We start from the raw sequence: 25,000 nt of genomic DNA, 5'->3' as shown, positions 1-25,000 counted from the left end.
GTCCCTGCATAGTTTTGCTCCAACCCTAATCAAACACACCTGCTTGTAGCTTCCTAGTGATCTTAAAGACACTAATTAGGGTGTTCAGGTGTGTTTGATTAGTGTTGGAGCAAAACTCTGCAGGGACACCAGCCCTCGAGGATCAAGTTTGCCCATGCCTGGGCTAAATTGTCCGTAGTGTGAATGAGTGTGTATGAATGTTTCCCAGAGATGGGGCTGGAAGGGCATCCGCTGCATAAAACATGTGCTGGATAAGTTGGCGGTTCATTCCGCTGTGGCGACCCCGGATTAATAAAGGGGCTAAGCCAACAAGAAAACGAATGAATGAATGAATGAATTAAAAATGTTTTTAAAATAATTGGACAATATATATATATACACACACACACACACACACACACACACACACATATATACATAGAATGTCATATACACACATATGTATATATATATATTAGACAGTATGTCTGATAATATTTGTTTCTTTTGGAGAAAGTCTTATTTGTTTTATGGTTTCTATAAACCATCATTATGCATTGACTTGTCTAATTACCCTAACCTGCCAAGTTAACCTAATTAACCTAGTTAAGCCTTTAAATGTCACTTTAAGCTATAATATATTGAATTCAGGGGGCTAATAATTCTGACTTCAACTGTATATATAAAATACACATTAATTTTTGTCCAGCACTATGATTTATAATGTAACATTTAAAATTCAATAAAATTCAACTAGAAAATAAACAAAGGAACATTAAAAAATGATAAACGTAAAAAAACAAACAAACAAACAAACAAACAGTGAAATAATGAATGAAAATGAAAAGAAATCTCACCCCTGGTGCTGTGGCTACCACTCGATATGGAAAAACAAACAGATCGAGTCCCACCAGCTGGAAAATGTTCTTAAACAGACCGATGATCTGCAGAGCCAACATGTCCTGCAGAGGGAAAATACAATAAAATAAAAGATAAATAAAACTAATATCTTTCTTCATAAGTTTATGTAAATATTCACAACTTAACTAACGCTTTGAGTCTCTTGATTAATAAGAGTTCATAGCCAATATTTAAAATACTATAATAATGTACTAATAATAAAAATATCAAGTCAAAGGCAGATTCTGCTTGACTAGTGTATTCAGCGGTAAAACTTTACAATAAAGTTCATTAGTTAATGCATTTACTAACATGAACTAATCATGAACAACACTTGTACAGCATTTATTAATCATAATTAAACATTTACTAATGCATTATTAACATCCAAGTCCATGCTAGTTAACATTAGTTAATGCACCGTGAGTTAACATCAACTAACATTGAACTAACGTTAACTAACATGACCAAATACTGCAGTAAATGTATTGTTTATTGTTTGTTCATGTTAGTAAACGCATTAATTAACATTAACTAATAACCCTTACAGTAAAGCAGGGGTCACCAAACTTGTTCCTGAAGGGCTGGTGTCCTGCAGATTTTACCTCCAACCCTAATCAAACACACCTGAACAAGCTAATCATCGTCTTACTAGGTATACTTGAAACACCCATGCAGGTGTGTTGGGGCAAGTTGGAGCTAAACCTTGGAGGGACACCGGCCCTCCAGGACCGAGATTGGTCTGTCTGTCTGTCTGTCTGTCTGTCTGTCTGTCTGTCTGTCTGTCTGTCTGTCTGTCTGTCTGTCTATCTATCTATCTATATATATATATATATATATATACATATATACACATACAAACTAATACTATAAGAGATGGTGAAAACAACTGAGATGTACAGTAGGAGAAATATAAAACTCCACCTGTCTGCAGTCGTCTCCCACTTTAAAGATGGCCGCCTGCCAGCAGACCTTCTGTGCTTCTTCACCATCTTCAGCTTCATCCAGAGAGTCTGAGCGACACAATAAACCTACACACACGCACGCACGCACGCACGCACGCACGCACGCACGCACGCACGCACACACACACACACAGACACACACAGACACACACAGACACACACAGACACACACACACACACACACACACACACACACACACACACACACACACACACGCACGCACGCCAACTTTCATTCAGTTTTACTTTCTTTTAACGATAACAAAAATGGTTTTCAGTTGTTTTCCATTAAAATCAGAGCTATTCCACCACATTTCTGAACTCATATTAAGTTAAAACTTGAATTATTGAAGTATTGTCTAAAAATGTATGCTCTAAAGCAGTGGTCCCCAACCCCCGGGCAGTAGACCGGTAACGCGCTGTGGACCGATTGGTCCCGGGCCGCACAATAAATCATTAATTATTTCTGTTTTATTTATTATCAGAAACGAAACAATCTTTTATTTTGAAAAATCTTTTATTTTAGGGGACGTGGTGGCGTAAGTAGGTAGAGCTGTCGCCTCACAGCTGGTTCGAGCCTCGGCTGGGTCGGTTGGCATTTCTGTGTGGAGTTTGCATGTTCTTCCTGCGTTTGTGTGGGTTTCCTCCGGGTGCTCCAGTTTCCCCCACATTCCAAACACATGCGGTACAGGTGAATTGGGTAGGCTAAAATTGTCCGAAGTGTATGTGTGTGAATGAGAGTGTATGGGTGATTCCCAGTGATGGGTTGCAGCTGGAAGAGCATTCGCTGCGTAAAACATGTGCTGGATAAGTTGGCGGTTCATTCTGCTGTGGCGACCCTTGATTAACAAAGGGACTAAGTCGAAAAGAAAATGAATGAATGAATCTTTTATTTTTTTAAAAAATGGCTATTCCCTCGCTTACAACTCAGTCACTTGATTGTCTAAATTTAACTCACACAAGCAAGAAACAGACGTCTTTGGAAAGTTTCTTTGCTAAGGGGAAAAGTCCCATTGAAGGACTCGTGAGCTACCAAAGAATGGATCCACAACACATCTGTCAACACATCAGGTGAATCCAGCATGTCTGTGCAGGAAGATCAGCTGCTGGAGATCGCAAATAACGGTGGTCTTTAACATTTCGCGTCTGTTCGGTGCACAAGTTTTTCAGAAACATCTTCAGAATGCCGTGAGCGCGCCGCGAGTCACATGACAAGAGCTGACTGATCAGCTTCATATTCTGTATGGAATATACACTTTTGAGTAGACTAATTCAGACAAACATTCATTCATTCATTCAATCATTTTCTTTTCAGCTTACTCCCTTTATAATAAAGGGGTCGCCACAGCGGAATGAACCGCCAACTTATTCAGCACATGTTTTATGCAGCGGATGCCCCTCCAGCTGCAACCCATCTCTGGGAAACATCCATACACACTCACTCACGCTCATACACTACGGACAATTTAGCCTACCCAATTCCCCTATAGCGCATGTGTTTGGACTGTGAGGGAAACCGGAACACCCGGAGGAAACCCAGGCGAACAGAGGGAGATGCCAACTGACCCAGCCGAGACTCGAACCAGCGACCTTCTTGCTATGAGGTGACAGCACTACCTAGTGCGCCACTGCGTCACCCCAAACTCAGACAAACACTGCAGTGCTTTTTAATTTTCTCCATCAATAAATGTTATATCAGACATGACAGCACTGTTCTGTCAACTTGTCCATCACACACACACACACACACACACACACAAACGCCTCCCCCATCGACACCTCAGACCTTGGTTAAATTGCCTAGCAATGAACGGTCCGCAGCAGGCACGTGCACAGACCTATACAGGGGCAGGTGTTCAACGCGATCGCAAAGTGAAAAGCGCGGGGGGTATGAGGATGTTTGCCGATAGTAAAGGTAAGAGCGGGGTGAGGTTGAGGGGGTTTGTAGGGGATGGGGTGATGGGATTGGAGGATGTTTGTCGATTGCAAAGTGAAGAGCGGGGGTGAGGGGGGTGGGGCGGTGCTGGAGGTCGATTGAGCAAGAGGGGCACCTTAGCCAATGAGGGCAAAGGGGCAGTGGCTCTAGCACGGCCCTGGTCCGCAGTGATAAAAAGGTTGGGGACCCCTGCTCTAAAAGACAACATTTTTATTTCAAACACATTTTATTTTTTAATTCGGAAGAAATATCATCAGTGTTTTGCAGAACAACACAAAAAATGTTTTCGCTCAAAATAAAAAATGCAAATCCAAATAATAATAATTATTGTCAAAGTCTACAGCTGTATACTCTTACAGGCCACTCATGAATTATACATTTAGATAAGTAAAAACTCTACGTTATTTCTGAGGCAGGTAATTCTGAATTATGTGATATAAATATGTAATTGTGAGATAAAAATGTATGTGTGAGAGTTTTGCGATATAAACTGTGAGAAAATAATGTGTGTATATAGAGTAAAAATTACAATCGTATAAAAACAACAAAGTGAATTGTGAGACCTGAACAACTCCCTGCTTATTTTTATACTTCTTTTTTGCAAGGAAAATTGTCAAGAGATTAATGATGGGAAGAAAAAAATAATATGATGATGAAACTCAGAATTGCAAAAAAAATATATATAATTTCCAATCAGAACTCCTAAACAGGTATGGTAAACAGAAATGCAAGATAAAAGCCCCAATTATCTTTATTAATGTCTTTATTATGATGATTATTATAATATTTGTGCTAAAAACAAATTTCTTTAGCATTTCTGATCACTTCACTCCCATTTTCCCCTCCTATTTCTACTGTAACATTTCTTATATTCCTACAGAAAAGAGTTTGTTTTGTTTTATCTCTTGTTCTATATTTTCTACAGGAATTTCCACCAACATTACGGAAACTGAATGATTTGCTTGAGTAATTAAAGCTGTAATTTTGCATTGTAATACTTTACGAACCCTCTTTCTCCAGTTCACTCACTCCGCAGCGCTTCACCTTGAACTTGGCCAGATACGGTGCTTTGGCAGCACTGAGAAAGAAAAACACATACAAACATGATCTTACAGTAAGCAAAACACACACAATATTTGACATGCATGATCAATTCTGTGGTGATCATACTCGGATAGTGTTTCACAAAGAAAAACACTCAGGTAAAACAATAATAAAACTTCAATCTCAAGTGGGACAGTATAATAAAAAGCTTTACATTGATTAAAAAACACAACATTAATACAGCTGGACACTAATGGATTATGTGCAATCTGGATTAAAACAACACATCAAGAAGTCATCAGTGTGAACTACTTTTTAAAGTAATCATAGTAATGACAGTTTACAGATTACAGTTACTTTATGGATTACATGATTGCATATTATTTACACAATGACAGTAATTTTAAAGCTTATATTTTTTAATAATGACACTTATGGGGGTCGTACACTGGATACGCCACTTGGTGCCGCATCACGCTATGCAGCGCCATGCATTTTACAATTCTAAACATAGATTTCTATCCAACCCAGGCTCATTCTGAAAACGTAGTCCCGAGGACGTTTCTGGAGACTGTGAAATACGTCCCGGGAGGTGCGTATTTTTGCAGTTTTTGGTTTTCGTGAATCCGCGAGAGGCCGCTGTGTGCGCCTTTTTGGCTTCTCAGACGTCTCCCGCGAGTGCCGTTCGCGCCCGCGCTGTTCTTGCGTGAATCCACCAGAGGCCGCTGTCGAACGAACGTCTGTCTGTCCGACTGGCTGAATGATTGAATGACTCCTCCTTCCCTGAACCCAACTAATTTTAGCGATCGACCCGCCCGCCCTAAACCCAACCAACGATTTACAAAAGCCGTCCGGAAAAAGAAAAGCCCTCGTCTGATTTTTTTTTTTTTTTTTTACCCACGTTTTCAGATTTTACCACATTCTCACCCTGTTATGAACCTCTTTGCTTTATTTCTTGGATTCTGTTTTAGCCTTACCTGATTTCTGGAAACGCTCTTCCCCGGACTCGAACCCGGTCGTCGCCATCTAGTCAGCTCCTCTCTGCATCTAGAGTCCGCCAACGTACAGAACGAGCTAACCGGACAAACTGGTTGCAGCGGGAAAGCCCTCCACACGAAGGTAAGCGGTCAGCCGGTGAGCGCTAAAAGGAACGGCGTCATACCGCCCCGCAGCGTTCGCTTAAAAAACGAGATGCAGCCATACGTACCTCCAGCTACATAATTCGCGGTCTCCAGAAATGTCCTCGGGACTATGTTTTCAGAATGAGCCTGGGTTGTTTCTATCAGGGTATGCACATCACTGCTATCTCAGGTGAAGGAAAATGAATGAATGAATGAATGAATGAATGAATGAATGAATGAATGACTACAGTTCATGTACCTCTGCATTGGCGTTCCTGATTTGTAGTCGATGTCCAGCACTATAGCTTCAGGATTACTGGGCAGATAACAGCCTGAGAAACACATCTAAACGTCAGTATTGTGATTTAAAAACAGTTAGAAATCTGGGCCCGTATTTACCAAACATTTGTAAACACACTGAAGAAAATGATTCAAAGATGATTGCTTGGATTTACTAAATTTTTTTTACGTTAAGTGGTTGTAAACAATTTATTTGGGCTGATTTAAACAAACAAATTAAGTCGAACATTGCTCAATTTAATTTGTTTAAATTCAAGTCAAATAAATCATTTGCAACAGTTTTGCATGCAACACTTTTCAGTGCATTGCGGAACAGAAAGAAGTCTTAAGATGATATATATCTGGGAATATTTTAGGATCATATCATGGGAAATCCTCAGCAATTAAGACAATAACTTATTAAAACCTTATTGTGGTCAAATATTTTTGAAATGTTTTTTTCCAATGTTTTTTTCAGAGTGCTGAAGAAAGGATATTTTCTTTAAGGATATTTATTTTTGTTTTGGTCCTACCTACTACTAATGCTTCACTGATTTAGCAACTAAAACACTTTGTAAAATACTCTTAGGAGTCCTAAATCAATGACTGAACCATATTATTTCTCAGATTTTCTTCTAAAATCTGAAAGTTGGAAGCTACAGTTTATTCGTCCTCCTGTGAATTTTGTTTTCTTCAAATATATCCCAAATGATGTTGAACAGATTCAGGAAATTTTCACAGTATTTCCTCTAATATTTTTTCTTCTGGAGAAAGTCTTAATTGTTTTATTTCGGCTAGAATAAAAGCAGTTTTTAATTGTTTTAAACCCATTTTAAGGTCAATATTATTAGCCCCTTAAGCAATATTAGTTTTGGATTGTCTCCAGAACAACCCACTGTTATACAATGACTTGCCTAATTACCCTAACTTTACCCTAATTAACCTAGTTAAGCCTTTAAATGTCACTTTAAACTGAATACTAGTGTTTTGAAGAATATCTAGTCAAATATTATGTGCTGTCATCACTACAAAGGTAAAATAAATCAGTTAGATCCCTACTGAAAAAAACGGCTTAAACCAGCCTAGGCTGGTTGGCTGGTTTTAGCTGGTTGACCAGGGTGGTTTTAGAGGGGTTTTGGCCATTTCCAGGCTGGTTTCCAGCCATTTCCAACCTGGTCTTAGCTGGTCAGGCTGGAAAATTACCAGCTAAAACCAGCTTGACCAGCCTAGCCAGCCTGGGAGCCCAGCCAAAACCAGCCATGTCCAGCTTAAACCAGGCTGGTCAAGCTGGTTTTAGCTGGATTTAGCTGGTCATTTTCCAGACTGACCAGCTAAGACCCGGCTGGAAATGGCTGGAAACCAGCCTGGAAATGGCCAAAACCCCTCTAAAACCAGGCTGGTCAACCAGCTAAAACCAGCCAACCAGCCTAGGCTGGTTTAAGCTGGATTTTTCAGCAGGGATGAGTTATTAAAACTATTATGATTAGAAATGTGTTTAACATATAGAGGGAGGCTAATAATTCAAGGGACCTAATAATTCTGACGTTAACTGCATGTTTAGCCATGCTTAGCCTTGAGGTGTTTTGTGAATACGGGCCCTGGTTTTAAAAGGCATATAAACCTGGCTGGACTGTGATATCCGACAGAGCTCTCAGACACGCTCTCTTCCGCTCATCACCTTTAGGAATCGGCCTGAAATATGAGAAAGAAAACACAAGATCTCAGCTTTTAATATGGTGGACATCAGCGCCATCTGGAGGCTGAAGCAGGAGGTGCAGAAGTGAACTGTTAATGAAGTTTCCGTATTCAGCGATTCACAAGTGTTTATTTATGGTTGTGAATTGCATTATGGGATGTTGATCTCTGCTCTGTCCACTTTTGATGTTGAGAATTCAACTCTACTGTTTAACAAAGTGACTTTTATTGACATTTTTAGTAGTTTGAGATAATGTAATGTATAAGGTATGATAATATCTGCAGAAATAAGTCTAAAAAACCAGAAAATGTGCTGCAGTTTATTACAAAGTCTTTGTAGTGTAATATACAACACCAAACTAGACAATATAGCACTGCAGACTATTACAGATGATAAGGAAAGTCAGTTTTCTCCAACTTTACAGGGTTAAAAGTTGTTGAATGAAAGATCAAGATCCCTAAATGCAATTCATAAGCAGAAATAAATGGGGAAAAATTAAAAAATATATAATAAATCTACAAATCTCTGGATATTTTTACAGTATGGAGGAGAAGATTGCTGTACTTTATAATGGCGGAGACATTGGTGATCTTGTTGAAGAAGTCAAACTCGCGCTGGTAGAAATCTTTAGCAGGACCTGAGAGAGAGCTGATGATTTCTTCAACCAGTTGCTCCAGAAGATCCCCGATATCAGCTGGAAAATAAATACACACACAAAATAAAACAGAACCGTTTCTTTTGGCAATATATACTAGTAATGGTTTATATAATTAGAGAACATCACATTGCACACCAGCTATAGCAATAATGACACAGAGGACATTATATCATCAGAAAAAAAGCATTGTTATGTTGAGATGTGGGAGTGGCATGCAGATGAGGGGCGGAGTTTAAAGAGACTGAAGGATTGAAGATTTTTTTAACACATGAAAGTTGACGAATAATAAAATGAATGCAAAAGGTTTAATAAATAATTAAGCAAACTCAAGGAAGTAATAACATTATTCAAAACGTGAAATATACTAACATTATGCATTTTTATGCATGTATCTGAAATAATATCTTCACAACTATTAAGTTACAACATGCATAAATGAAACAAATATTATAAAACAAATAAAAAGTAAAGCTCAAGTTAAAAATGTAAATAAATATTTACAAATAAAATCAGAATTTAGATGTTATTTCTTAAACAGTTCAGTTTTACACACACATATACACAGAGGACAGAACTGCAAGATCTAAAATGTAAAATTCAGATTTTATTTTAATAATTAAAAAAAAAATTAACAACTTTGGTAATTGCTACAATGTTTATTCCATTTATTTATAAACCTTAATCATATTTGTAGAGGTTTTTACATTATGTACTAATTATGTACTTTATGATTCTCCAGATTTGTCTGTTATTATTATTTAGTACAGGGGTCACCAAACTTGTTCCTGGAGGGCCGGTGTCCTGCAGATTTTACCTCCAACCCTAATCAAACACACCTGAACAAGCTAATCAAGGTGTACTTGAAACATCCAGGCAGGTGTGTTGAGGGCAAGTTGGAGCTAAACCCTGCAGGGACACCGGCCCTCCAGGACCGAGATTGGTGACCCCTGATTTAGTACATAACATAAAAAACCTCTCCAATACAGCCTCCCCATTAATGTGCTTACTAGGTATTCTGCCCTTCTCTTTTTTGGAACATTCAGATGTCTTCAAATCTCTACTGATGCTGGGGAGGAAAATAATTATGAATAAATGGGTCGGGACAGAACCCCCTCTTGTCAAGGACTGGATAATCCTGATTAAAAAACCATAGTGATGGAAAAAATTGGACATATATTAAAAGGAAAATCCAAATCATTCCAGAAAATGTGGGAAACTCCTTTGAACTGTCCTGGCATTGATTATAATTCTACTATGTATCCTTAATTGTACACACCACAATATTGTAATATTGTTTTGAATTACACCACACTGCTGTTTTTAATTTCATTTATTTAGTTTTATTTATTAATTTTTATTTTATAATTATTTTTTTATCTTATAATTTCTATTTATTTATTTTTCTTTTCTATTTTTTTCTCTTTTTTCCCTTAAAATAATGTATACTGTTCATCTTCTACTCAGTTCTGTGTACATACAACTAATTTAGAAAAATCCAATAAAAAAATCAGGAAAAAAACCTCTCCAAATATGATTAAGGCTTATAAATAAATGGAATAAACATTATATCAATTTTATATTTAAAACATTATAAAAATGTTATATTTAAAAATAAAATCAGAATTTAGATTTTATTTCTTAAACTGTTTTAGATTAGATTAGATTAGATTCAACTTTATTGTCATTACACATGTACAAGTACAAGGCAACGAAATGCAGTTTGGGTCTAACCAGCAGTGCAATAGCAGCAAGTGCAGGAGACAGGTATAAGTTATAAAGTGCAGTTATTGAAAAACTATTGGTGATATTTACAGATGGATGTACTATGAACATTATATACAGGTTGTATTAGCTATGAACAGATTTACAATAAATGAATATATGTACAGGATGCTATTTATAATCAGGAGTGTGCAGATAGATAAACATAATTACAAATTACAAATGTCCATGTGCTGTGGGTATGTACAGTTCAAGTAAATGAATCAGTGCAATGAATATGTGCAAACTTTAAATGTGCAAATGTTAAATAGTGCAGTGATTGTGAGGAGTATAAGTTAGAGGAGTGTGGGGGGTGTATTGGGAGGGCAAAAGAGTCAGTGAGGGGCAGAGTTCAAAAGGGAGACAGCTCTGGGGAAAAAGCTGTTCCTCAGTCTGCTGGTTTTTGTCCGGGGGAGCCTGAAGCGCCTGCCGGAAGGCAGGAGAGAAAACAGTCTGTGAGCAGGGTGAGAGGTGTCCTTAAGAATACTGCGTGCTCGGCGCAGACAGTGTTTCTTCTGGATGTCCTCTATGGCTGGCAGTGTAGTCCCTGTGATGCGTTGGGCAGTTTTCACCACCCGCTGCAGTGCCTTACGCTCAGCAACAGAGCAGCTTCCATACCAGACTGTGACGCAGTTGGTCAGGATGCTTTCTATTGTGCAGCGGTAGAAGTTCACCAAGACGGCTGATGAAAGCTGGTTCTTCTTAAGTTGCCTCAAGAAGAATAAGCGCTGATGAGCCTTCTTGACCAGGCTGGAGGTGTTGGTGGTCCAGGAAAGGTTCAATTCAATTCAATTCACCTTTATTTGTATAGCGCTTATACAATGTAGATTGTGTCAAAGCAGCTTCACATAAAAGGTCACAGTAAATAGGAACAGTGTAGTTCAGTTTGTAGTGTTTAAGTTCAGTTCAGTTGAGCTCAGTTCAGTGTGGTTTAATAATCACTACTGAGAGTCCAAATACTGAAGAGCAAATCCAACGATGCGCAGCTCTACAGATCCTGAACCATGCAAGCCAGTGATGACAGCGGAGAGGGAAAAAAAACTTCACTAAAGGCGGAAGTGAAGAAAAAAAAACCTTGAGAGAAACCAGGCTCAGTTGGGCACGACCATTTTAATTTCTCCGCTGGCCAAACGTCTTGTGCAGAGCTGCAGTCTCAGTGGCGGAGGCTGGAAGCTGGCCTCAGCGAAGACTCGTCTGTCTCTGGAGCGTCCTTTGAGATGTGGGTCCCCAGGAACTTGAAGGATGAGACAGGCTCAACGGCCATCCCATTAATGTGGATGGGATCATGGGAGCCTGTTCGTCCCTTCCTGAAGTCCACAATGAGCTCCTTGGTCTTGTTGGTGTTAAGGAGCAGATTATTGTCGGTGCACCAAGTGGCCAGATGCTGCATCTCCTCCCTGTAGGCAGTCTCATCATTATTGCTGATTAGACCAATCACTGTGGTGTCATCTGCAAATTTGATGATGGTGTTGGATCTGTTCACAGGCCTACAGTCGATGGTAAAAAGGGAGTAGAGGAAGGGGCTCAGCACGCAGCCCTGTGGTACACCAGTGTTGAGTGTGACGGTGGTGGAGCAGATGTGGCCTGATCTAACATTCTGAGGTCTGTTAGTCAGAAAGTCCATAACCCAGTTGCAGAGAGACGTGTCGATATCCAGGTCTCTGAGTTTGATCAGTAACTTAGAGGGTATGACAGTGTTGAATGCTGAGCTGAAGTCAACAAACAGCATTCGTGCATAAGTGTTTTTTGTCCAGGTGTGTGAGTACAGAGTGCAGTGCTATGGAGACGGCATCTTCTGTGCTCCTGTTGCCACGGTAGGCAAACTGATGTGGGTCCAGTGTGGATGGCAGAGAGTCTTTCAGATGTGCCAGGACCAACCGCTCAAAGCACTTCATGATGATGGGTGTGAGTGCTACAGGGCGGTAGTCATTCAGGCATGTTGGGCTGGAGTGTTTGGGCACTGGCACAATAGAGGTGGTTTTAAAGCATGTTGGCACAGTTGCTAGGTTAAGTGACAGGTTAAAAATGTCTGTGAATACCCCAGCGAGCTGTTCTGCACATGCTTTGAGGACGCGCCCAGGAATACCGTCTGGTCCAGCAGCCTTACGCACATTGATCCGACTCAGTGCGGTGTAGACTTCTGAGGAGGTGAGTGTGATAGGTGAGTGGTCGGTTGAGGTAGTGTTCCTGGTGTAGGGTTCTGTATTGTCTCTTTCAAAGCGGGCATAAAAGTCATTTAGCTCGTTCTGGAAGGAGACATTTGTGGCTGTGGGGGTGGACTGGCTGGGTTTGTAGTTGCTGATGGCCTGGATGCCCTGCCACATGCGCCGAGGATCAGAGTTGGAAAAGTGCTCCTCTAGCTTTAGCTTGTAGCAGTGCTTGGCCTTTTTGATGCCCCTCTTCAGATTAGCCCTGGAAGTGCTGTAGGCCTGTGCATCCCCTGATCTGAATGCAGTGTTGCGTGCCTTCAGCAGGAGGCGCACCTCCTTGTTCATCCATGGATTTTGATTTGGGTATGTGGTGATCTGTTTCTGGGTTGTAACACTGTCTATGGTGGTGTTGATATATTCCAGAACAGAGGAAGTGTAACTGTCAATGTCTGTGTGAGAGCCACATGTGGCCTGGGAAGCAAACATACTCCAGTCTGTGTGTTCAAACCTGTCCTGGAGTGTGGAGTCCACCCCCGCTGGCCACACTTTGATGGTCCTTACTGATGGCTTCACACGGTTGACGATGGGTGAGTACTTGGGGGTGAGAAACAAACAAAGGTGATCTGATTGACCCAAGTGGGGGAGGGGGGTCACAGCATATGCTTCAGCCATGTTTGTGTAAACTTGGTCTAAAGTTTTGTTTCCCCTTGTGTGGCAGAAAATGTTCTGATGGAATTTGGGGAGCACTGTCTTTAAGTTTGAGTGATTAAAATCCCCCGCAACAATAAAAGCAGCCTCCGGGTGAGCAGTCTGTTGTTTGCTGATGGCTGCATGAAGTTCATTCATAGCAAGCTTGGCATCAGCGTCGGGAGGGATATAAGCAGCAGTTATTATGGTGGAGGTGAACTCCCGTGGCAGATAAAATGGTCTACATTTAACCATTAGAAATTCCAGGTTAGCAGAACAATGTCTCCCAACGACGACAGAGTTTGTGCACCAAGCTTTGTTAATATAAATGCATAATCCTCCGCCTCTGGTCTTACCGAAGTCATCCGCCGTTCTGTCTGCTCGGAATGTTTGATGCTCCGTTAGCGATATAGCGTTGTCTGGTATCCCGCTGTTTAGCCATGTTTCTGTGAAAATCATGACATTACAGTTCCATAATCTTTTGCTGTGGTTGATGCGCAGTCGAATCTCATCCAGTTTGTTCACCAGTGACCGTACATTGGCGAGAAAGATGCTGGGTAAAGAGAGCCGGTGTGGTGTTAGCTTTAGCTTAGCTCTTAGCCCTGTTCAGTTTTATGTGTGGAGTCTCCTGTTTTTTTTGTCAATTTTACACATCTAGCACTGTATTTAAAGGATTAGTTCACTCCAAAATATTTTCAGGACATTTTTACTAAGCAAAAACAAAACAAAAACAAAAAACACAATTAAAGTTGCATGAAATATTGTGGTGTTTACTTCAGTTTTACAACGTACATCTGAATGTACAGATTAAACAAATTAAAAACAAAGACAAACTATAGGGCGGGGTCTTGATTCTGTGAATTGGGATGTTGATTGGCTGTTGAGATGCGAGCGTGGCACTCAACGGTGTATGCAGATGAGCTTGGAGGGGGCGGAGTTTAAACATACTCAAGAATTGAAGACATTTTTTGCCACTCCAAGGAAATTAAAAGAAATTAGATCATTTCTATAATTACAAGAGTAACATGTTTTTAAAAAGATCTATAACATGCATTTAGTAAACAGATTATATACTAAAATTGTGTGAATGAAATTAGAATTAAAAAAAACATGTAAAAAAAAATGGGATTGCAATGGGAATGCAATATACAGCCTTCATTTATGAATTATTATACCATGCAATGATCCTTTCTCAAACATTTAAAGCACTATATCATCCTCGATGTGGATGCTAATCCACTATATTCCAGTTCTCATCCTTGGTGATAAGTTGAAATGTAATGAATGTATTTACGGTCTTTCTGGTGTCCTTCTTCATCGGTGTAGATGTTGGTCTTCATGTTCCAGATGAACTGATGAGCCAGAAGCTGAGATTTCTGTGCTGCCCACAGGATATATTCCCTCACATAACCCATCTACACAACATATATAACATTATCAGTGCATGGAAATGGAAATGATCTGAATATATGCAAATCCCAACATACTGTACGAATTATCCAATGTATGGCCATGTAGTTGCCATATTTACTATAAATCATTATAATTATAAAAAAAATAATAGGCATTCATCTTTGCTTTACAGAAGACATACTGTATATACTCATGAATCTTATATGAATGCATGCATATGAATGTCGATCTGAGGCAATAAGTACAATTAAAAGAAAACAGAATTAAGAAAGTTAAGAGAAGTTTTATCTATGATCAAACAAATTATGCAAAACATGAGCAAGACAAATAACAAATATTATTATGCATGCAGCTAGATAAATAGCATTACAAATTTACATGTTTTAAGATTCTCCAGTTTTGTTCGTTGTTATTATTATTTAGTACATAATGTAAAAAAACCTCTACAAATATGATAAAGATTTATAAACAAATAAACATTTTAGCAATTACGAAAGTTGTTAAAATGAAAAAAAAATTATTAAAATAAAATCAGAATTTTAAATTTTAGATCTTGCAGATCTGTCCTCTGTGTGTGTGTGTGTGTGTGTCTCCAATTTAATGCCAATTTTACCCCGTTTGTATTTATCATGAAAAAGATACAAAACAGAACATCCACAAAAAAAAACGTAAATTAAATGAAAAAAAAAATTCAAATTAAATTTGGTTTTGCAGTTCTGTCCTCTCTCTCTGTGTGTGTGTGTGTGTCTCCTGTTTAATGCAAATTTTATGCCATCTGGAACTGTATTTAAAGGGCACCTATGGTAAAACATCTACTTTTCAAGCTGTTTGGACAGACATATGTGCATGTATGGTGTATAGAGCATCATATTGGGGTGATATAAACACACCCAGTGCTTTTTTTTTCAATTTAACAACATAAAAAACGGTGGACCAATTGAAGCGGTTTTCAAATCGACCGCAACTTTACGTAGGAGAGCGGTCCCCCCGCCCACCAATATTGATTGACAGGCGCGTCATCATATCCTCAGTTTGTTGATTCACGTCCGCCATTTTCAGCGTGAGTCGAAGCGATATCACTAAAGGAACACGCTAGCTCTATTTTTAGATGCAAGGCTCATTGGGCTCAACACAAGATCAATATTCTCCACATTATCGCTCTAATCGGAATTATTGGTTGTATCTTTAGGTAGGTTTGCAAACATGTGTACTTCTCATTGAGTCTACCTTATACTTCAGCCGTTTGCATTTCTCACGATCCCAGAAGCTCCCTGTGATCTTAACTAGCATGCGTTTTAAAGTTCTAAACATCGGTTTCTATCAGGGTACACTCAAGTTGACGGCTGGGCGCCGCGGACCGCTGCAGAAACCTGTTTAGAATTCAAAAATGCGTGGTGCGACGATTCGGGACACTTCATGTTTCTGCCGCGCCACAGAGAGTGTCTGGTGTGCCGTGTCGCGGCTTCGAGCGGCGCAAACGGTGCCTCAGTCAAAGTTAATTCAGTGTGCATGGTTATTAGTTTCTGTGTACAAGCTCGGCACTTGAAACTAGCACACAGTTGGCTGTAAAACTGTACAAAGACACAAATGATTTTGTACTCTCTGCTTGGTCTGTGTCAGAGTCGTACATGTACAACTGAATGGTGATCCTCTCTCTCCTTCTCCGTCTGCCTGTCAGACTCTGTTGGAAACGCAGAGCGGGTGAGCTCATGGCCCCGCCCCCTTGTTACGTTGGCGGGAAGCCGAAACTAATTTACATGTGAAGCAACACACCCCTAAATCAGCGAGCTGTGGACACGCCCCCAACATGACGCTTTTTAACACATTATAATAAAAAAATCTGAATTGTGTTTTAAACTGAACCTAAACTGGCACACTCAGAAGAACCATAATATTAATATTACATCATAAAAAAGAGGTCAACTATGTGTCCTTTAACATGAAAAGGAAAAAAAAAAAAAAAAAACATAATCTATGAAAAAAATATTTACTGTTTATAAAAGTTATTAAATTAAAGTGTTTTTAAAAAGGAGTAAATTAGGAAAATTAGGAAGTTGTGTCCAAAAGTGAAAGTGTGCTGTTTAATGTCAATTTTAAGCCACCTGGCAATGTATATGTTACCGACAATTTGAAATCTGGCATTCTATAGATTGCCTATAGCAGAGTTTCCCAACCCTGTTCCTGAAGGCACACCAACAGTACACATTTTCAATCTCTCCCTAATCAAACACACCTGAAACAACTCATCAGAACATTAGAAGAGACTCCAACACCTGAAGTTAATGGGTCAGATGAGGGAGACATCCAAAACATGAACTGTTGGTGTGCCTCCAGGAACAGGGTTGGGAAACACTGGCCTATAGGATATGTGTAGAATGCCTTAAATCGAATGTCAAAGTATCATGTATAATGGTTTTTCCCATTAATGATTGTTGTGGATGGCTTGCATGGGTCATTGTTTGATGATGGCGTTCGAAGCGCGTGAGTGTTGAATGTTATTGTAAGACAGCGTATTGCTGGTTACAGACAATATTGTAACAAATACTTCAGTCTCAGTTCTGCTGTTATTGTTTTTCTGGTCATGCTTTATTTCGTATTCCTTCCATTTTAAAATATGTAATGATCAATAAAGGCTATTGTTGTGCTCTTCTGATGCTTTGCCTAAATGATACTTGTTATTCTATATAATGCCTTGGAATTGTATAGCATGCCTAGGAAAAGTGGGCAAAATCTGTACAAAAAAACTGATATTTCATACTTCAGAAACCTTTAGGCACTCCATTTCCTAGGCATTTTATAAAATACTGGGATTTCACACATTTCCGGTAACACTAATGCATATATGATGAAAAAGAAACTAAACAAAATCACTGTACGAATGCAAAAATACATTAAAGGACACATAGTTGACCTCTTTTTTCTGATTTAATATTAATATAATGGTTCTTCTGAGTGTGCCAGTTTAGGTTCAGTTTAAAACACAATTCAGATTGTTTTATTATAATGTGTTAAAAAGTGTCATGTTGGGGGCGTGTCCACAGCTCGCTGATTTAGGGGTGTGTTGCTTCACATGTAAATTAGTTTCGGCTTCCCGCCAACGTAACAAGGGGGCAGGGCCATGAGCTCACCCGCTCTGCGTTTGCAACAGAGTCTGACAGGCAGACTGAGAGGAGGAGCAGGAGTGAGAGGTTCAGCATTCAGTCGTACATGTACGACTCTGACACAGACCAAGCAGAGAGTACAAAATCATTTGTGTCTTTGTACAGTTTTACAGCCAACTGTGTGCTAGTTTCAAGTGCCGAGCTTGTACACAGAAACTAATAACCACTCACACTGAATTAACTTTGACTGAGGCACCGGATGCGCCGCTCGAAGCCGCGACACGGCACACCAGACACTCTCTGTGGCGCGGCAGAAACATGAAGTGTCCCGAATCGTCGCGCCACGCATTTTTGAATTCTAAACATAGGTTTCTATCAGGGTACACACAACGGCAATTCAAGTCTGCAGTGGTCTGCGGCGCCCAGCCGTCGACTTGAGTGTACCCTGATAGAAACCGATGTTTAGAATTCTAAAACGCATGCTAGTTAAGATCACAGGGAGCTTCTGGGATCGTGAGAAATGCAAACGGCTGAAGTATAAGGTAGACTCAATGAGAAGTACACATGTTTGCAAACCTACCTAAAGATACAACCAATAATTCCGATTAGAGTGATAATGTGGAGAATATTGCTCTTGTGTTGAGCCCAATGAGCCTTAATCTAAAAATAGAGCTAGCGTGTTCCTTTAGTGATATCACTTCGACTCACGCTGAAAATGGCCGACGTGAATCAACAAACTGAGGATATGATGACACGCCTGTCAATCAATATTGGTGGGCGGGGGGACCGCTCTCCTACGTAAAGTTGCGGTCGATCTGAAAACCGCTCCAATTGGTCCACCGTTTTTTATGTTGTTAAATTGAAAAAAAAGCACTGGGTGTGTTTATATCACCCCAATATGATGCTCTATACACCATACATGCACATATGTCTGTCTAAACAGCTTGAAAAGTAGATTTTTTACCATAGGTGCCCTTTAAATAAAAGTCAAAATGATAATAAAAAAACAATTTTAAAATAAAAAACTATTAAAATAAATGTGTTTTTAAACATTTTAAGGTTATATTGTGTATAACTTTCTTATCTACAGCTGAAGTCAAAAGCATTGGCCCTCCTGTGAATTTTTTTTATTCTTCTTCAAATATTTCCCTATTTTATTTTCTTATTTGCAAAGATAAAATAAATCAGTTATTAGAAATGAGTTATTAAAACTATTGTGATTAGAAATGTGTTGAAACAAAAATCTTCTCTCCGTTAAACAGACATTGAGGGAAAAATATACAGTGATTATTTGTCACTCACTCTACCTTATCATATCTGAGGGCCTGAACGATCTGTGGGATGTAGAACAGAATGGCATCCTGTTGGGCGAGAGTGAAATTTGCTCAAGTGAAAACATCCAGAAAGGACCTCAGATTAATCCAATGTAAATATTAATGATGATGATGTGTGTGACATACGGGAGGGAAGGAGCGCAGGACTTTGACGGCGTATTGAGCGGTCAGCGGATGTGGAGGATACATGCTGGAGAAATAAGACAGGCCTGTTGGAGGATCAGCCGGAGCCCAACACAAAATATGACTTAATTCTGGAGAATCCGCATCGATCGTGTGCCACGTCACCAAAAACTGCAGCAGGAATGAAGGAAACACATCAGAAGTGCAGAACGCAAGCGCATCTGACTGAACATGAATGACAATGAGGGCAAATAACAGCTCACTGTTGACAATATTTGTCGTTTCAGCTAATAAACATTTCAATCTACACTGTAAAAAATATAATATATATAATAAATGATCAGTTTTCCATATTTTGTGCTTCAGCTTTTTATTTGTATCCATTTATTTCTGCTTTTCAATTGCATTATGGGATCTTGAACTTTCTTGCAGTGAAGTTTCACTAATTTTGAGAGAAGCACATGATTTGATTGATCACGGCTGGTCTCTCATCTGCAATCATTAATAAACCAATCAGATTATTCCAAACTTGACTGTGTGAGACCAATCGAGGATCAAAACAAGACCTCTCTGAACAGAAATTTAAAACATGGAGCAAATCGCTCGCTTTTTTTAATGTCTAAACATCTTGTTTCATACAACCTCTTTGCGCAGCGCCGTACGACAGAATTTCGCGCAGACAAACTCTAGTGTGACCACAGCTTTACTCCCTTATCTTCGTTTTTGAAGAATCCCCATCCACGCCTTTCCTCCTGTACCAGGGGGAGCTCTCGAGAGCTACCTGATCTCGGACGTGCTCACTGACCAGGCGGGAGCCTTGGGCTCAATTATCTCCGAGCTCAGGGTTCTCTCCCAGGACAGCATGCCAAACTAGCTAATATTATCAAGCAATATCTAAAAGTGAACTCTGAAACGGGGCAACACAGTGGCGCAGTAGTTAGTGCTGTCGCCTCACGGCAAGAAGGTCGCTGGTTCGAGCCTCGGCTGGGTCAGTTGGCATTTCTGTGTGGAGTTTGCATGTTCTCCCAGCGTTCGTGTGGGTTTCCTCCGGGTGCTCCGGTTTCCCCCACACAGTCCAAAGACATGCGGTACAGGTGAATTGGGTAGACTAAATTGTCCGTAATGTATAAGTGTGTATGGATGTTTCCCAGAGATGGGTAGCAGCTGGAAGAGCATCCGCTGCATAAAACATGTGCTGGATAAGTTGGCGGTTCATTCCGCTGTGGCGACCCCGGATTAATAAAGGGACTAAGCCGAAAAGAAAATGAATGAATGAATGAACTCTGAAACAACTTTTAACCTTGAAAAATTGTGAAAAAGTCAATTTTATAAACATTTGAAATAGTATAAAGAGATATATCGTCTGGGTTGGTGTTTTATATTACGCTGCAAAAACCTTGTAATAAACTGCCAGCACATTTTCTGTTATATTACAGACTTATTTCTGTAGATATTGTTTCTTATTAGGGCTGCACCATAATGGAAAAATACATAGCGATTTTTTTTCTCTCTACGATATATATTGCACCATATATTATTTCACCAGAAGCTTAAATAGCTCTATTTGTCATTACTTGGGATGATTTTGTAGAGGAGTGAAATATAAATATACTTTTATCTAATTTATTCTATACATACATAATAAACAAACTACAGTCATAAATAAACACAATGGAGCAAATAATAAAGTGAAATTAACCGTGCTTTATGGTTTTCTGGAGAGATCAACTGCATTCAGGTACAGAAATTGAATAATCAAATGTAAAATAGCACTTTATAGTCTTCATCATATTAAATAATTTTGAAAACATGAATCCTTAAACGTCTTTATGCACTACTAAACTGCTTTACCTCTCTTCAAATGCTCGCACAGTCACAAGCCTTAAAAACACATGCAGATAATAAACTCTTACTCTATTATGGTTCAATTCTGCAGCGTCCCCACAAATCTCCTGTGTTTTCTGGTCATCTATAATCTCAACTCAACATTGCATATGTTGCGATGTGACTATTGCGAACACACACATCGCGATATCGATGCTCAGATGATATGTTGTGCAGCCTTATTTCTTATACATTATATTATCTACTAAAATGTCAATAAAAGTCACTTTGTTAAACTGTAGAGTTGAATTTTCAACATCAAAAGTGGACAGAGCAGAGATCAACATCCCATAATGCAATTCACTGCCGGAAATAAACCCAAAACATCCTAAATTACGGAAACTTTGCATTAACAGAAATATTTATTTTACAGTGTGTGCTAACGGTTTGAATAAAATAAACCCAAGACAGTAGATGAATTGCATCTTCCTCAAACATATCGGGTCTATTAAAGAGAACAAGGCTGAATTAGAAAATTCAAGTAAAGTCATATTTTTTCTGTGGCGCTTTTACAATGCAGACTCGTGCACTTTCACTGTTCTGCTTGTTTAACCAATAATGAAACATGAAATAAACAAATACATCAACATTGCATTGATAAACTATCAAAAGAAATGTGTAAATAAAACATTAAGATAGTTTAAATAAAATATTTTAAATGATTAAATGAAAATAAATTAAATAAAAAATAAAAATACCCTTTATCATGAAAAAAAAAAAAAAATTAACATGTAAAAAAAACATAAAATCAACCAAGTATTTATAAAACAAATTAAAATCAATTAAATAACAATAATAATCAATAATGAAATAAAACAATAATAATTTTAAATAAAATAAAAAACACATACATGCATAAATACATGCAAACAAATATGCATACAAGATTTGCAAAAATTCTGCAACATAAGACCCAAGTGTTTTGCAAATAATATTTTTCACATTCATAATTTCAATTTTTATATGGTTTATATTGGACCTTACTGAATTAATAACTCTCACCAGAAATATAATATATGAGGTCAATGTTATTTAATTATTCTTTGTGAGTGGGAAAAAACACCTCATAGCTTGTTCTTGTTAAACTAAATATGGCGTCTATTATATTGTTATTTGTTTTGATCATTAAATTGTTCACCTTCACAGCTTCAGGAACGTCACTGACGGCTCCCGGGTCCAAACGCACCAGACGTGTCACTTCGGAAAAAATGGCTTCTGTGTTCTTAAACCTGAAATATATTGTGGAGTTAGAGCGGCATCATGTGCATCAACTATTTGGTATATTATTCTATAGCGTCATCACTTTATTTACTGCTACCCAAAAGCTGCATTAATGGAGATTAAGATCAAACATATATATATATATATATATATATATATATATATATATATATATATATATATATATATATATATATATATATATATATATATATATATATATATATATGTATATGTATGTATATATATATATATATATATATATATATATATATATATATATATGTATGTATATATATGTATGTATATGTACATGCACGCACGCACGCACACACGCACACACACTACATTTCATTTAATGTAACAATTAAAACCAAACCTAAAATATACAGTGGTCAAAATTATTTGCATATTTTAGAGGTTTTACTTGTTGGGTTGAATTGAATTTTACAATACCTATAAAATATGAACTACAGTCTCTATAAAGTCATAATGATGCTTTATAAACCATAGAACAGAGCCATCAAGGAGATTTAGGTCATTTTCCTTACTAAAATAACTAATATAATAACATAACAACAATAACTGATGTCAGGTGATTTCTCTACGTTTTAGACAAGTTTGGGGGTTTATAATGCTTACAGAAACAAATTCCTTAATTCAACTTTCTGCACACCTCATGTTATTTGTTGAAAAGTTTCATATACATAGATGTAAATATACTACATGTAAACCCCATTTGATGATTTTAGACAAGAATTGAAACTGTACTTCAACGTCTAGTAATAAGAAAGCAGTTAAAGCCTCTAGAATTTGTGTTTTGTTCAATATTCTACATTAATCTTGATTTAATTTCCATGTAATTCCCCTAATTGTAATCTCCTTAAAAGTAATCTCTGTATATTTTGCACTATATTTTAGTCTAATTGTTATTGCAAAAAATAAAAAGTAAATAACTGATTAAAATTGCAACATGCTGTAGAATATAACTTACTTCTGTGAAGTAAACTCTCAGAAATAATGGTACAAGAGCTGTCACTGCGGTATTACCTTTTCAAAAGGTACACATTTGTACTTAAAGGGTCCCTCAAAGGTATTTATTGGTCACTAGAAAATTTCAAGAAGGACACTTTTGTACTTTTTAGGTACTAACATGTACCATTAAGGTATTAATAAGGACACTTTAGTTACAATTGTCTACCTTTTGAAAAGGTACCACACCAGAACAGCTCAGTACCATTATTTCTGAGAGTGTAAAGCTACATTTTCAGCATCATTACTCCAGTCTTCAGCGTCACATGATCTTCAGAAATCAGTGTAATATGAGGATTTGATAATCACGACACATTTCTTAATATTATAAATGATTAATTATGAATAAATCTAAATATTATCTATGTGGAAAACAGTTAATGTGAACTAATTTCGAGAGGATCACATGCTTATGATTGACCACGACTGGTCCCGCATTAGCTAACACATGATTCACCAATCAGATGAATCCTAACTCACTATAAATAACCATAGTCTTCATACCACAGTCATCTTCGTCTTGAAGAATCCCCCATTCCTTCCCCTTTTTCCTAGACTGGGCGGCACAGCGGCTCAGTGGTTAGCACTGTTGCCTCACAGCAAGAACGTCACTGGTTCTAATCCTTACTATGCCAGTTGACGTTTCTGTGCGGAGTTTACATGTTCTTCCCGTGCTCGCATGGGTTTCCTACGGGTTTCCCGGTTTCCTGCCACCATCCAAAGAAATGTGTCATAAGTAAATTGACCAAACCAAATTGGCACCATAGTCAAGTTCTTAGCCAACAGCATTTTTCACCTCATAAAGCGATTCGTCATTAGCCACAAATAAGCAGGGAAGTTCTCGACATCCACCTGAACTCAATATCCCCTCTTGCCCTGCAAATGGGAGCTCGAGGATCTTATGAGCTCAGGACTCTCTCCCGGGACAGCATGCCAAACAAGCTTATGATAAATCATCAGCTAAGTGTGAACTCCTGAAACATACTTTATATTTTTGTTGAAACTGTCACACATTCTATTTCTCAGAACTCTTTGATGATCTGAGTTCTAAAGAGCAGCGCTTATTCCAAATGGAATCTTTTGTTGCTACAATGTATCAATCTGGTCTCACCGGGCTGGCAGCTGTAGAGCGAGATACGGCGCGATGCTCCAAGCCAGATTAACATTATCCTTCCACTGTTTCTCCGTCAGACTGATGTACTTGGACCTCCAGTTGGTGATGCTGGTCTCCACAGACTGATCGGTGGAGATCTGGAGCTCTTGGCTGCCCAGGGGATTGTACCATGTTGTCAGACGCTCCACCTCACTGGCCTATCACAGCAAAAGAGTTCATATGCTCAAATTACAAAATGCTGCACAAAATAAATACTTTTAGTAATCTACATGAAGGTTGTGTCTTGTTTCTAGTCCAAAAATAAAAAAATTTCTAAATTAAGAAGCAGGCTTGTGTAGTAAAGTGTAGTAATGTGATGACTGCTGGTTTGTTCTCACCAGCAGCGCCAGCAGCAGTGTTCTGCGCTTCATGAAGTATTTATGCAGCTGCGTTCCTCTGTTGGTCTTCTTGGACAGACCTACGAGACATGAGAATGTAGTTAACACTGTAAAATGTAATAGATGAGTAAGAAACTTGTGAAGAATTAAACCAGTAAGTAAATCAGCTCAACACTTTTAGATGAAGGAAGAAAGAACCAGCAGTGCATACGAGTGTGTTGACAG

The 25,000-nt window shown here is 38.5% G+C and overlaps 1 protein-coding gene across 1 annotated transcript in view; it reads right to left on the bottom strand.

Moving 5' to 3' along the window:
• Nucleotides 1–25,000, bottom strand: part of pi4kab (phosphatidylinositol 4-kinase, catalytic, alpha b) — a 133,679-nt gene that overhangs the window by 9,889 nt on the left and 98,790 nt on the right. The window contains exons 30-41 of the mRNA XM_056463221.1: nt 24,776–24,855; nt 24,396–24,595; nt 22,170–22,260; nt 19,151–19,318; nt 18,998–19,051; nt 14,471–14,591; nt 8,485–8,614; nt 7,846–7,916; nt 6,205–6,277; nt 4,788–4,858; nt 1,804–1,910; nt 837–941 (exon numbers count right to left, since the gene is read on the bottom strand). Coding sequence (XP_056319196.1) covers nt 837–941; nt 1,804–1,910; nt 4,788–4,858; nt 6,205–6,277; nt 7,846–7,916; nt 8,485–8,614; nt 14,471–14,591; nt 18,998–19,051; nt 19,151–19,318; nt 22,170–22,260; nt 24,396–24,595; nt 24,776–24,855 — 1,271 coding nt within the window. The remainder of the gene's footprint in view (nt 1–836; nt 942–1,803; nt 1,911–4,787; nt 4,859–6,204; nt 6,278–7,845; nt 7,917–8,484; nt 8,615–14,470; nt 14,592–18,997; nt 19,052–19,150; nt 19,319–22,169; nt 22,261–24,395; nt 24,596–24,775; nt 24,856–25,000) is intronic.

This window comes from Danio aesculapii, chromosome 8, assembly GCF_903798145.1.
Source record: "Danio aesculapii chromosome 8, fDanAes4.1, whole genome shotgun sequence".
NCBI lineage: Eukaryota > Metazoa > Chordata > Actinopteri > Cypriniformes > Danionidae > Danio > Danio aesculapii.
The sequence above is the reverse complement of the archived record's forward strand: the minus strand, read 5'-3'. Positions and strand labels throughout refer to the sequence as shown.